This window comes from Amphibalanus amphitrite, unplaced genomic scaffold, assembly GCF_019059575.1.
Source record: "Amphibalanus amphitrite isolate SeventyFive unplaced genomic scaffold, NRLGWU_Aamphi_draft 000056F_arrow, whole genome shotgun sequence".
NCBI lineage: Eukaryota > Metazoa > Arthropoda > Thecostraca > Balanomorpha > Balanidae > Amphibalanus > Amphibalanus amphitrite.
The window spans coordinates 415,562-430,724 of NW_024881552.1; the positions used below are offsets into that span (position 1 = coordinate 415,562).

General features: G+C 51.2%; 1 protein-coding gene across 1 annotated transcript in view; it reads left to right on the plus strand.

The window, feature by feature from the left end:
• The first annotated feature begins 711 nt into the window (after positions 1–711).
• The window catches only part of LOC122378173 (Fanconi anemia group M protein-like), a 32,850-nt gene continuing 18,398 nt past the window's right edge, over positions 712–15,163 (plus strand). The window contains exons 1-9 of the mRNA XM_043358928.1: positions 712–1,020; positions 1,288–1,472; positions 1,699–1,866; positions 2,201–2,346; positions 2,816–2,932; positions 3,665–3,811; positions 4,915–5,021; positions 5,472–5,608; positions 5,980–6,125. Coding sequence (XP_043214863.1) covers positions 737–1,020; positions 1,288–1,472; positions 1,699–1,866; positions 2,201–2,346; positions 2,816–2,932; positions 3,665–3,811; positions 4,915–5,021; positions 5,472–5,608; positions 5,980–6,125 — 1,437 coding nt within the window. The 5' untranslated portion in view covers positions 712–736. The remainder of the gene's footprint in view (positions 1,021–1,287; positions 1,473–1,698; positions 1,867–2,200; positions 2,347–2,815; positions 2,933–3,664; positions 3,812–4,914; positions 5,022–5,471; positions 5,609–5,979; positions 6,126–15,163) is intronic.

The window sequence follows — 15,163 nt, forward strand, 5'->3', positions numbered from 1 at the left end:
AGCTGCTCACCAGATCAACTTCAGGAAGAACAAGAGGCCATGAGTGGAAACTAGCGAAACCGCGGGCCACGACGTTCATCCGAAGACACTCTTTTAGTACACGTGTTATTAACCCATGGAATGCTCTCCCGCAAGCGGTCGTATCAGCTACGTCAGTCAACCAATTCAAGACCAGGCTGGATGCCCACTGGGCTGACATCATGCAAAGCCTTCCCACCTGAACCCGATCTTACCCAACCTGAGGCTGACTGTCGATAAGCACTGGGAGCTCGCTGAGACCGGGCCCCACAGGCCAAATTGGCCTCCCACAACCCGTATACCGTAAGGTAAGGTAAGGTAAGGTAACTGATGCGCCATATTAGCGATCATTTTAATCGGCGCGGGAGTTCCAGTGGTCTCACTCTCAAGTCGAGTCCGCCTTCGTTATTTTTGTGATTTTTCCGAAAGAGTCTGCCAGAAGTCCTTTGTTCGAATATTTTTTTACTACCACATAGGACTGAGGGATAGTTTGGGCTGCAATTCTAATTCTTATTTGGTTGGAAAGAAAAATAATCACATTTTTCACAAATCAGCTCTTGGCTGTCTTCCCTTTCCCTAAATATGAATATATGAATTTACACATTTAATTGCCCTTCATTGATTGCAATTGTACTTGTAGTGTACCTACTGAGCAACTGCAGTAAATTCTCACGCTGTTTTCTTGATTTTTTTTTACTTCAGGTAAATTATAGTCATCATGAAGACTGCAATGCAACAACAACAGCAAAAGCCCAAACAGCTCACACTGTTCCAAGCTGGATTCAAGAAGGATGAGATTTCCCGCTGGGGCGTACCCATCGGACCTGGTCCAAGTCACTCTGCACCTCCACCACCTCAACCTGGGCCCAGCTGTTCGGTAGCAGTACCACCGGCACCAGGTCTGCCCCCTCAGGCTTCAGATCAGCAGGGGAGTGATGTCATTCTTATTGACGATGACGACGATGACCTTCTGCTGGCACAGGCTTTGGATCAGACAATGAGGTCAGTGGCTCAATGCAGAATGATGGTCTGACTGTGCTGCTCTACCGAAGATGGATGAGAAACTCAGGGGGCTTGTACAAGTACATGTTGATTGCCTAGAAGTTGGTGAACTTATTTCACTGATTGTGGTCATGATGGGATGATAAATGGTGAACTCCACTAAATGTAGGTATTGATACTTTGCCTTTAGCTGCAAAGTGTCAACTGCTATCCTTAGCATGTTCATGTCTTTTGCTATCTGTTGGCAACCTCGTGTCTTTCTCCCAGTGAATATCTTGACACTGCACCCCCGCCGGCTGCTGCCGCTGGCACCCCGCTGGAGGTATTGCCGGGGTTTGACGCGGATGCCGGTACCACCTGGGTGTACCCGGTCAACTACCCGGTCCGCCAGTACCAGTACAACATCGTACACACGGCCATCTTCGAGAACACGCTCGTCTCGCTGCCGACAGGCGAGTCCGCCGCCGCGGAATGACCTCTGTCTATACTGTTCGTGATTGAGAGTCACCGATGGAGAGAAAAATTTCAGTCATTTTTTACAAGGGACATCAAATAATGTATACAAGCTGACGATTATACTAGTTCCGAGACACAATCACAATGTCCGCTGTGTCACGATGACGATCCCGGCGGTGTCACGACGCCTGCTGATGGTCCGCACTCTCTCCGTCCGCTCAGGTCTGGGGAAGACGTTCATCGCTGCAGTACTGATGTACAACTTTTATCGGTGGTACCCGCGCGGCAAGGTGGTGTTTCTGGCTCCGACCCGGCCGCTGGTCGCTCAACAGATTGACGCCTGCTACCGAATTATGGGCATCAGTCGGGAGGACACGGCTGAGCTGACCGGTCAGTGAAAAACTGATCGGGGGTGGGCGGAACTGGGAACAGGTGGTGGCATGACTGAGTATTAAATCTAGTTTTCTCCCTGCAAATTCGCTAAAAGAATAGAGTGCGGCTCATATTTTACGGCCGTTCTACTCGAAAAGCTATACTATCGCTGAGATTGTGACTCTCGTCACCCTTTATCTGACTATTGTGCCTCATGTCTGATGTCAGCCTCTGCTTTGTTCGTCCACCTCTCTGACCCTTCTGTAACCCCTCCACCCTCTGTGACCCCTCTGACCTCACTGACCCCTCTACCCTCTGTGGCCCCTCTCTGACCTCACTGACCCCTCGGTAGGCTCCATGGCGCCATCGGACCGCCGCTCCCGCTGGCTCGACCGGCGTGTCTTCTTTCTAACGCCTCAGGTGCTGAATAACGACCTGACGACGGGCTCTTGTCCCGCCGAGCTGCTCCGCTGTGTGGTCATCGACGAGGCGCACAAGGTCAGTAGGGAGGGCAAGGGCTGTGTTGTTGTACTGAGAAATGTAGGAATGTAGACTGCGATCAACTAGCTTGGACGATCGATTCTCTTTTGGGCGCAAATTGACCTTTGCAGTCGGCGCGCCCATAAGCCCCAATAAATAAAGAAACAAAGATCGTTTCTCTTTTTGTCTTCTTTTTTTAACTTTTGTCGATATCTGTCAGTTTCAGTTAATATTCGGCATGTTTCAAAAGTCAGCTACCCCGTTAGTCATTGGCAACCGCGATGCGACTCATACCTCAATATCCTTTCATCCCCTTCCCATTCACTCATACCCCTTTGGTCCGCAGGCGCTCGGTAACCACGCCTACTGTCAGGTGGTGAGGGAGCTGAGCTCCCCCTTTCCACTGACCCCACCCCCACTGACCCCCCACTGACCCCCCCCCACTGACTCCCCACTGACTCCAAATGACCTCTCTCTGTCCCCACAGGCGCTCGGTAACCACGCCTACTGCCAGGTGGTGAAGGAACTGAGCCGACACACGACACAGTTCCGCGTGCTGGCACTCAGTGCCACCCCCGGCAGCGACCTCAAGGCCGTCATACAGGTATGGAACGCGGCTGAGGCAATCCAGCTTGGTGGTTTGGTGTTTTAGAGCAGTAGTGCAGTGGAAATCCGTTACTGAAGGAAACATATTTGACCCGAAAGTATGTGTCAGTTAGCTAGATACCTGCCAATTTGCATGCGTTGAACTTGCTGACCTTGAGTCGCCATCTAGCCTGATTAACCGCAGGTGCTGATGAACCTGCTGGTCTGCCGATTCCCCTGCAGGTGCTGACGAACCTGCTGATCTCGCGGGTGGAGGTGCTGACTCGCCTGCTGCTGATTCCCTGCAGGTGCTGACTAACATGCTGATCTCCCGCCGGGTGGAGGTGCTGACTGACCTGCTGATGTGCCGCTTCCCTGCAGGTGCTGACGAACCTGCTGATCTCCCGGGTGGATGTACTGACTGACCTGCTGGTCTGCCGATTCCCCGCAGGTGCTGACGAACCTGCTGATTTGTATTTACCGCAGGTGCTGACGAACCTGCTGATCTGTATTGACAGCAGGTGCTGACGAACCTGCTGATCTCGCGGGTGGAGGTGCTGACTCGCCTGCTGCTGATTCCCTGCAGGTGCTGACGAACCTGCTGATTTGTATTTGCCGCAGGTGCTGACGAACGTGCTGATCTCGCGGGTGGAGGTACTGACTGACCTGCTGCCGCTTCCCTGCAGGTGCTGACGAACCTGCTGATCTCCCGGGTGGAGGTGCTGATTCGCCTGCTGCCGATTCCCTGCAGGTGCTGACGAACCTGCTGATCTCGCGGGTGGAGGTGCGCTCCGAGGAGTCGCCCGACGTCACGCCGTACACCCACGGCCGACAGCTGGAGAAGATCGTCGTGCCGCTCGGAGACGGACTCAAGGCCGTCAGGGACAAATACATGCAGGTGGGCCTGACTAACGCTCAGTCTCATACTCAGGTGGTGATAACGTTTATTTGTAGTGTGCATTTCACATTCGAAATACTGATGGATTGCGCCACCGGAAGAGGCGGAAATTTGCCTTGAATCTAGGTTGACTATTAAGTAATGGAAGTGCCTTAAGCAATTTAACGTTTTTGCACGTGCACATGTTTTCTTGGTGTCATTTCATGCGCCGATGTTTTTTCTATCCAATGGTGAAGACCACATGTCCTTAGCTACTTCTTGCTCCAAGCTATCGTCGTTTTCCCAAGAGACCACCCGAACCTGCGGCGCACCATGAAAAAAGAGTCTGGCAATGGCCAAAATCGCGCGCCAAGCGCCAGCGCGAGGTCATCAGAGCTTATTGGCTTATTGTTATGGCTACACAATGCACAATTTCTATATTTTCATCAAAACAATACACATTGGCACGATAAATGACAGCATACACTACTCCAAATAATCGCCTTCAAGCATCACACACCATTCCAGCCTCGTCTTGACCCACTCCTGGAACGCCGCCAGAAGACTGATCGGCGCTTTCTTTCTCAAACCGATGAAACCACCGACATATCGTCTGTGGGGAGGCTGCGTCGCTCCATACTAGAAAATAAATTTTCTGAAATTGGTAGGCCTTTTCCCTACGACAAACTGAGCTCTAATGACCTTGCACTCGGCGCTGGCGCGCGGCTTTGGCCATTGCCAGGTGGTGCGCCACAGGTTCGGGAGGTCTCTTGGGAAAACGACGATAGCTTACAGCAAAAAGTAGCTAGGGACATGTGGTCTTCACCATTGGATAGAAAAAAGATCGGCGCATGAAATGACACCTAAATAATGTGTGCACGTGCAAACCCGTTTAATTGCTTAAGGCACTTCCATTACTTAATAGTCAACCCTAGTAGTTGCAATACGAGTAACTCGTAAGTAAGCAAAGTACCATTGAACGTTGGACGCGGATGATGAGTTATCAAGCGACTGTTCTTTGTAGTGATTCTTCATTCCTGGATGCTCTTATTTAAGTTTTTTTCGGTAACCTCCGTTGTTTGTGCTATTTGCTATTTTGTTTGAGGTGTTACGCTGCTTCTCAGGTGGTTCGCACGTTCGTGTCGCGGCTCATTCAGCTGAAGGTGGTCTACACCAGGGACGAGACGACGCTCACCAAGTTCGCGCTGCTCAGGGCTCGCGATGCGTTCAAGTAAGGGCATCTTATGTCAGTCTGACTGAAGTCACTAGGCGCATCTTGACAGCGTGCATACGCTCAATCATTCATTCATTCGTTTATTTATTCATTCGTTTATTTATTCATTCGTTTATTTATTCATTCGTTCATTTATTCATTCGTTCATTCATTCATTCGTTTATTCATTCATTCGCTTATTTATTCGTTTGTTCATTCATTCATTCATTCATTCATTCATTCATTCATTCATTCATTCATTCATTCATTCATTCATCCATAGTTCTGAGCTCATTCATACAGTAACCGCTTGCTTGCGCCACACGCGGACTTCCTCCAGGCGGCGTTTACTGTATATCTCTTGTGAAGCCGACCTTGCTGAGCTGTTGTGCAGGCCCCCGACGGGTCACTGACTTCTGGCCCCCTGTGACCTCTGGCTGACCTCTGGTGCCCCCTCTGCGCCCGCAGGCAGTCCCCGCCGCCGGGTCTGGCCCACCACCAGCAGAGTCTGGTCGAGTCGGACTTTGCCATGTGTATGTCGCTGTACCACGCGCTGGAGCTGCTGCAGCTGCACGGCGTCCGCAGCTTCCACACCTTCATACAGAGTCAGTGGAGATGGGTACCTACTGGGTATGCCATTACGGCTTACACTTTGTTTATTGGGATGTAAGGTAGCCTAGAATCATAGCAACTTACGCGGCTCTTTTAATATCTAGTACATTCATTCAGTCAGTCGGTCAGTCAGTCAGTCAATCAATAATTCATGCATCCATCCAACCGTTGACGGTTTTTACTAGTCCATTTATTCATCCATTCATTCTTATATTAAATAATTTTCTATTTTCTTTCCACCTATCATTACAGCTCATTACTTTTGTTCAGTTCTCAATCAGATGATTCAAAACCATCCTTCCCTTGACCCTGTCTCCCTCCCTTTCTGTTCCTCCCCTCTGACCACCTCCCTTCCCCTCACCAGGCATTGTGCGCGGGGAGAAGGGCTCTGCTCGCGGACGGGCAGAGCTGGTCCGCAATCCCGTCTTCAACGAGCTGCTGAACGAGCTGGAACAGAAGTTCGGCCTCCGACCAGACGATGGCAGCACCGTCGGCACGGACGGCGAGCAGGTTGGTGGCCCAGACACGGGTCCGTATCAAAGCGTCCAAAACCGCAGCACCCAAAGTACGCAACATCCAAAACCGCAGCGTCCAAAGTACGCAACGTCCAAAATACGTCCAAAATCGGGTTTATAGGGGGCATTCACAAAGTCCAAAACCGAAACATCCAAAACCGCAACGTCCAAAAACGTATCATCCAAAAAACGCAACATCCAAAGACGCAACATCCAAAGTACGTAACCTCCAAAACCACAACGTCCAAGACCACGACATCCAAGGCACGCAACATCCAAAACCAACCTAACCTAACCTAACCTAACCTAACCTAACCTACTGATTTTTGCCTACCGGGGATAAGGAAACCCAACCCAACCTAACCTAACCTTACCTAACCTAACCTAACCTAACCTAACCTAACCTAACCTAACCTAACCTAACCTAACCTAACCTAGCCTAACCTAACCTAACCTAACCTAACCTAACCTAACCTAACCTAACCTAACCTAACCTAACCTAACCTTACCCAGGGGGTGTCGAAGTCTAGTAGGAAAATCTGGCAAATTCCCTGCGTGACGTCACGTCGGGACTGACCGACGGCACTTTGCACTGAAGGATACGGCGGATTGGCTATTTTTGAAAAATGATTAAAAATACTTATGTGCTGTTATGACACATAAAACGCTTATCAGCATGTTCCTCATCATGTGGTAAAGCCATATCCGTGGTCGAAAATAGCTGAGCCCCTCCCAATTTCCAACCACCGACCTCATAAGCAAAGGATGTAAGCGTAATCCTTAAGGGCGACTTTCCAATACATATCCGTACATATGCGTCCTTATGGAAATCGGTAGTGTGGCGATTGGCGACGCGCGCGACATCTGTGTGGCGACCAAGTGGCGACTGTGGCGACACCTGGTGGCTGCTTTTCTGCTGTATGTAGGCATTGGGGTTTTGCCAGATATGGTTCCTACTGCTACACAACTATGTTGACCCAATACTAGAAAGTTATTTTGCCAGTAAAAGGCAAGCAAATTGAAAGTCAATTTATAAAATTGCTTATAAATGATAACGAGAAAATAATAAAGAAGTTTTGATTGAATAGTTATCAAAATACCCAACCGGTAAACTATATTCTGGTAGATTTAGTAGAAATTAGTCCGTGCAACCTTGTATTTAGGGCCTTGACCTTACCTACTGATTTATGCCTACCGGTGATAAGGAAACCTAACCTAACCTAACCTAACCTAACGGTTTTGGATGTTGCGTACTTTGGATGTTGCGTACTTTGGATGTTGCGTACTTTGGATGTTGCGTACTTTGGATGATGCGTCCCTGGATGTTGCGTTTTTGGATGATACGTTTTGGATGTTGCGGTTTTGGATGTTTCGTTTTTGGACGTTGTGAATGCTCCCTATACCCGATTTTGGACGTATTTTGGACGTTGCGTACTTTGGACGCTGCGGTTTTGGATGTTGCGTACTTTGGATGCTGCGATTTTGGACGCTTTGATGGTCCCCCCCCAGACACAGGCCTGGAGGAGGGGAGAGCGTGGGAGAGGAACGGGAGAGCATGGGAGACGGAGAGGAAACGGTTGGAGGGGAAGTGGGAAGTACCTACCTCCGGTCGGGAGATAGTATGAGAGTGTAGGGAATTAGACGTAGGAGCACCAAAGAGGAATTCGATATGAGAGCTTTGCAGAGCCCTGAAGCTTCTCTGTCACAAGTTTGTCGGAAAAGCTGTTCCGATGCTGACTGAAAAAAAAAACACACCCTGAGGGCATAGGTCATACGCCACTCGAAATGTTAGCTTGGTTGATGATGATGATGATGATGATGATGATGTATTTCGAATAGCCTCCATAAATGGCTTTTACGGCTAAGAGTCATACAAGATACAATACATATGTACACTTGGATAGAATCAGCACTCGACATATTACCAATTTACCATCACAGCCAGCCGGTCTAACAAACCGTCCTAATGTTCGCTGGAAGCCCGCAACCAAGTCCTAACGGCGCCCCGGCATCCCCGAGCGGTCCTCGCCTCCCGAACATCAGAGGGGGACCGATTCCACGCGGCCGTCGCCCGGTAAGTATAAAACTTCCGGGCGAACTCCCGTCGCACCCGGGGCGGCTGCAGCAGACCGGAGAGCGTACCGCGCGTATCTCTCTCCGCCACGTCTCTCCGGTACACCACCCGGTCACGCAACGCGTCGGGAGCTAACGGATGATGTATGGTTCTAAATAGCATGGCCATATCGCGTTCAGTTATGAGGTCCTCAATGGTCGGCCAGTGGAGCTGCTTTAATAGCGGTGAAACATGATCGTACCTTTTAGCACAAAAGATGATGCGAGCACAGTGATTAAGAACTTTTTGCAGGCGGTGGCGTTGAGTTAAACCACAAGCACCATATACAGTCAAACAATATAAAATGTGAGGGAACACCAGTGCTTCGATTAAAAATCTCTTCACTTCAGATGGCAAACGGCGAGACATCTTGCCCAGACCGCTGATAATTGCGTAAGAACGACGCACCACCAGCGACACATGCGAAACCCATGTTAGATTACAATCAACGGACACGCCCAAAACCTTGACTGATGGTGATGGATTAATAATAGTGTCGTCAAAGTTAATACAAAAGTCAACATCACGTCGCTGCCTACACCTGACGACCATAACGTCGGTTTTAGATGGGTTTATGCGCAAGCTATTGTCCGCAAACCAAACACTCGCCACCTTTAGACTTGCTTCTACGCGCTGCCGAAGGTCGGGTAAGTCTGATGGATTACCCGAGTGGACAAATTGTGTGTCATCAGCATACATTACGATTTTACAGTCATCAAAGTAAGCTGGCATGTCGTTGGTGAATAGAAGGAACAAGATCGGCCCTAGCAATGAACCTTGGATCACGCCGTGCGTGACAGGCGCAGCTGTCGTTCCTCCCCTAACGCGCTGAGAACGCTCGGTTAGCCAGTTTTCAAACCAGTGGGTACATACGCCATACCATCCTAATTTGTCTAACAGTCTGGAATGCTTAACGGAATCAAAAGCTTTAGACGTGTCCGCCGTCGTAATACATGAAATAAGGCCGGAATCCAAATTTTCAACTACGTGGCCGATTACATGAAGCATAGCTGTCTCAGTAGAGTGTCCTGGTCTAAATCCGTGCTGTTCATTACATAGGATATTGTGATCTATCAGATAAGTCATAAGTTGCTCACAGACAATACGTTCTACAATTTTTGCAACTGTTGGAAGAATCGATACTGGCCTATAGTTGTTCGGTTCGAGTTTAGAGCCTGACTTATGCAGTGGTATAACATCTGCCGCCTTCCACGGCGTAGGTAGCACTCCAGTCGATAGGGAAGCGTTCACAACATGCAGCAGTTCTGGGCCAATCACTGGGAGAGTCATGCGAATCATGCCTATCGTGATGCCGTCGCCGCCGGAAGCCCGAGAACCGGACATCCGTTGGACGGCGGCCGACAGCTCCGGCAGCGTCGCGGGACGGACGCGGAACGCTCCGCTCACCACACAGCGCGGCCGCGGAGGGAGGGCGGCTCGGTCCGTCCGCTCACTGTCAATCGCCGCCGCCACACGGGCTCCCACGGTCGCAAAGTGCTGGTTAAGCCGGTCTGACCACGCACTGGTGCCTCGTTCAGTGTCGACGGTCTTCCGGGACGAGATAAGGTATCGTTGAACGTCTTTCCACGTGTGTCTCCGTGAGTTGCGGAAAGACGTGGCGAAGAAGTCGGACCGCGCCCGTGCCTGGGCGCTCCTCGCTTGCTCTCGGCTCACACGGTAGGCGTCACGCGTCTCGGGGCTCGGGTCACTCTCGCACTCTTGTCTGGCCAGATCCCGCGCGCGCATCAGTGCACGCACGTCATCGTTGTCGGTGAGCCAGGGGCACGGTGGATGCCTGGGTCGGATCGTGATCAGCGGCATGTGCCGGTCTATAACTGGTGACCACACGTCCCTCCAGGCCGACCACTTCTCCTCCACTCCGACCGCCTCCCGCATCCCGCTCCAGTCTGCCAGCAGGAGATCTAGCCGGAGAGCGTCCGGCACCAGCGAGCGGGTCGATCTGATGGTGACCTCCCTCACCCGCCGCTTCTCCCGCGCCGCCGACAGACGAGCGGCCACCATGTGATGATCGCTGCAGTGACTGGGAGTGACGGAGACGGTGGTGGTCGTGTCTGAGGTCGGGACTATGACGTGGTCGATAGTCGTTCCAGGTGCAGACGGGGTGTCTGTCATCGCTGTGTTGGGTCTTGTTATTTGTTGGACGATCTGCTTCAGACTCAGATCCTCTAGCAGCTGAAGATAACCCACTTGCACTCCATTACTCCATTACGATGATTGAGCGGCCAACATGAAATGACACGAACGATTGAAGCTGGGTGGCCGCTGGGCGCGGAAACTGAAGAGCGGTCAGTGACTCGCAAAGGGTGACTGTCAACAGTAAGCTTCTCAGTACGCTAGTCGCTGCCCAGGTCGTGTTTGCACGTGTTAGCGGCTCGGTGAAAATATGTTACAGAGACGAGGGTTTTATACAGCAATGTTTATTGTACGAAACACATGGAAAGCGACACGAACGTTGTTATGTCGTTGCTCTCGTGTACGATACAACGATGTTTCACAGGAACACCAATGCAAAAGCCGATTACATCATTCAGTGTGCGCTCGATTACACAAAAGCGTAAGGGCCAACGGCGACTTGGACTGCTTGGTAAAATATTTTTCAAAGTTGTTATATAAAATAAGGTCTTCAATATCCCACAGCCAACTGTGAAAACATTGGGTTTAATATCACCCCAGCTTATTGAATCGGTTTTGATGAACATCAGACGGTGGCATGAACCAAATAGAGCTGTGACTGATAGGAGCAGTCTCGTTTGTTCCAGCATACACAAACAGTTTAAAAATTGTCTGAACACATTTCACGAATTAGGTGGTTAGTAAATAAGGCCACTCGCACCTGCTGCCCTGGGGCTTTCGGTGCGGTGTTGGGCGATATTGCTTCCTCAGAGCACAGGCTGCCGCTCCCCCCCCCGTCAACTGGTCTCCGATTATCGATTTAAGCAGGCCGACCCTGACCACGCTAAAACACGACGCGCTCCGAGTCGACAGTAAGGCGCCCGACAAACACTGGCTGAGTATCGACCTGTGGCTGCGCCGGGACCGGTTCGCGGAAGGCGGTGATTTTGGGGCGGCCGCCGCGGGCCCCAGTGGGGTGAGGACGGCGCAGGATTTGACGTCAGCTGCGGTCTTTGTGTGGACTTTAAAAAATGATCGTGGTAAGATATTTCCCGTAGTAATACGATATATGACCACATGGATCAGCCGGCATATTCTATTACAAGCGTGAGGTAATTTAGACACAGAATTCGTTTTTGGAGAAGCGCAACAGATGTAACGTTTTGCACACCGTCTCCGTCACGGGCTCTGTCTCTCTCGGATCCTTTGCCGGGCTCAGATCCTCTGCTCCAGCGATGTCTTGGCTCACACATCACTCGACATTGTATACAATCAGTGATACACAAATTACAGCGCCCCCTCCTCCCAATCCCCCGGCAGCTTCCCATTCGCAGTGGAAAGTTTCCTGTAGCACGCGTCGCCTCACCGCGTATTCTTAGCCTCGCCGTCTCTATTTCCCCTTGTCACAGTCTCACCTTCATATGTCCATCTCACCGTCTCCCCGTCCCTCCATCTCCTCCTTTTTCATCTCTCCATCTCACCGTCTCTTCTCCCCTTCTCTCCATCACTCCATCTTTCTCACCGTCACCATCTCACCGTCTGTCTTCCCTTCCCCCATCTCACTGTTTCTCCACCCGAGTTATGATAGTCGCTCCACCTCACAATCTATCCATCTCTCCATCTCCATCCGCCCATCTCAACTCCCACTCATCTCACCATCACACCTGCGTCTTTCCATTTCCCGTCTCATACCTCACCATCTCTCCGTCTTTCCGTCTCCATTTCTCCGGCTCTCCATCTCCCCCCTCCTCATCTCTCACATCTCCCCCCATCTCCGCCGCGCGCCGCCTACCGCTTGTGTCCGCATGCACTACACTTTGTGTCCCTCAGACACCAGAGGCAGATGAGGCCGAACGGGAAGAACACGATGGCCAGGATGATGCCACACAAGGTGAACTCCTTGGTGCCGTAGTAGCCCGTCTGAAACAGGGGATGGGTGTCAGTGGATGTCCTGGAGAGGTCAATGTCTTGGCCAGGGTACGTCAGAAAAGTTTCGATTGGGGCCCGGACTTTATTGAATGGGGATCCCCGTGAGCTTTCTTGTGGTTAAGAGTTACATTTTTGCACAATCCTTGGGCACTGATTTTCAACCGCTTTACTGTAGTGTTTTCCATTTCATTCGCTGCTAAAGACAACTTCATCAATACGTCTAACGTTTTTCGCATTCCCGTCGTAACTCAAGCTTTCCATGTAAGTGTGTTTAAATGTATGCCGAAGAATAGGATTTTCGATGGACTACGATCAGATTAGCTATGTCCAAGAATTCGTGACCCTTTCTGCCTGTGTGCCGGACGGTTGCCATAGCAACTTTGACCACCAGTGAGGGCTGCACACGTCTGTCCGTTTATATTAATCTAGCTCGTGTGCAGCGCCTTGCGTTTTTGTGCTTGGCGGCTGGCCGGCGCTGTGACCTTCGGGGGCGAATGGTCGCTGCAGCTGGTGTGTTTAGTTGTTCCAGCGTGCTTCTCCCAGAGTTGCAGATATGTGTAGCAACATAGTCCAAGGCCAATAAACCAAGTTCTCAAGTTATATGCTTTGCCTCTTATAATAATGTATTGCAAGTTCGTAAAGGATATTCCAGCTGTTGTTGCCATGCTCGGAAAGTAAAGATTACCATGCTTCCTGTTGGCATGTCATCGGTTAGGCCATCCCCTCCCCTTCCCTCTCTCCTCTGCATTCTCCCCTGGCATGTTTCCAATCACCAGCTGAGCGAAGATGTTGGTTTGGATCGAGCCAGCGCTGCTCCGGGCCGGCCCCGCAGCGGTCGGTGCGGCCGCACTTCCCCCCGTGTGTGGCGTGAGGGCTACCGGGAGGATTTGATCCAGTAGGCACAGGCTGGAACTGGGTATTGAAACGCGCAACGCAAAAGATACGATGGAGCGTGAATATTCATGAGCTGATACAATTAATATTTATGACGTGCGACGGGTGGGGTTGGCATAGGCTAATTGCGACATGGCTTGGCGAACAAACTGACCTTGGTCAATTAGACCTCGCGCGTTGGCTTGCGTACAACTTATCTTTCTATCAAATGTTATCATACTTACAGTTACACAGAATTGATTATGTCTCCAAAAACATAACACGCAACTTCAATCTCAATCTAGTAAAGAAGTTTCTCCACAGTGGCGCTAACAGTAACGGCGTGAATATGCTCATGAATAAACAAACGACGGTTTGATTCGTGTCACGTTTCCTACCCGTCAGGTCCGGCGGAAGTGAGGGGTGGTTTGGCAGTCTAGTGTCAAAATGGACAGTTAAGTGTCAAAACTGAATGGACACGTCACAGACAGTCCACCCCTTTCGGCTGGGTTTCAGCAGGCACCGTAGGACCTTCAGGGACCTTGCAGAGCGGCATAGACTCATTTCCGACGGGCGACTCATCGACTTCAAAACCATCAGCTTTATTGGCTCGCACTGAGTCACTTACTAGTCTCCCCCTGACATTTACACCGTCCCCCTCTTCCCGCCCATACAACTAAAATCGGTCCCGTCTGCTCTGCGGCCGTTGTCTGCTCCGCCCCGCCCCGTCCCGTCTACACGACGAACCGTCTAAGACGTCTAATCGTCCGTCTAAGACACGTCGGATCGCACCACTCGATATCGTTCTCCACCGCTGCAACGCACCTGAAGCTGCGGTGTCAGTCCTATCTACAAAACCCACGGCGTGTGTGCGCAGTCGCTTCACTTTATGGCATTGCGTCACCCCACCAACCACAAGCCACCAGCGCGGTGCCATTTTCCTTATGCCCGGCATGCTAGGCTAGGTCAGAACGCGTGCGAGGTGAACGTTAAATCCAGCGTGCAATGTTCGTTGGGCATCCCTCATGCACTGAGTTCCGTGCGCGCATGCGTGGGTGCTGAGCCATGAACGCGTCTTGGAAATTGAACGCGGTCATTCTGGTTTCATTGAACACGTAAAGACTCGCTGAATGACTACTGACCACTGACTGTGGCAAGTGGCTACCAAGTACCAAGAGCTAATGTTAACCTCGCTAGCAGCCGGCAGCAGTCCGCACTGGCAGCTCCGCGTTGCTGCACTACCAGCCCCGTGGCCGTGACCGTGTGTGTAACGCTGTCCCGCTTTGAGCGTCGTGTGCCCACACCTGTATGTCGCCTTAGAGACCTCAGGGGTGTGCCGGCGGCGTCCCACGGAGAGAGGTCAGGAGGTGGGGTAGAGCAGAGGAGGCAGACAGGTCACGGTCGGCCAGGGAGAGGGGGGCGTGTTTTGAATGGATTCACTGCTGCACTGGAGGTCAGGGTCTCTCAATGATGAATGGACGGAGACAACAACAGACCCCGGCGCGGTGGGACCACGCAGAGCCGGCGCTTCATTGCATTTGAAGGGCTTCACCAATCTGCAGTTATATTAGTTACGAGTCCGGTGGCTCTGTCGTGGATTTAGGGAGCCAATTGATCTAACAGTGTTGTGCAATGTGCATCATGCAGGGTCAAGTGCAAAGCCGTGCTGCTACCACCAAATTATCCCAACCGGTTGTACTTGGAACATGGTACCGGGTATTGGACAAGGAACAAGGTATGCTGCTGAAAGCCACCGGCAATGACTGGCGTGTTTACAGTGTACCCATTCTCTCGATGCAGGCATCCCATTCATTTGCTATTTCACAACGCCCTCAACTCCTTCAAACTGCGGCCATGAAAACCTAACGGCTCCATTGAGTGAGCATGGTAATGGTCCGGCACTACCCAGAGGTTTGACGCTCACCATTCACGGTGCAGCTCAAAAACCCGACAACGCATCGTTTCCTCTGCACGGGTCGGCTCAT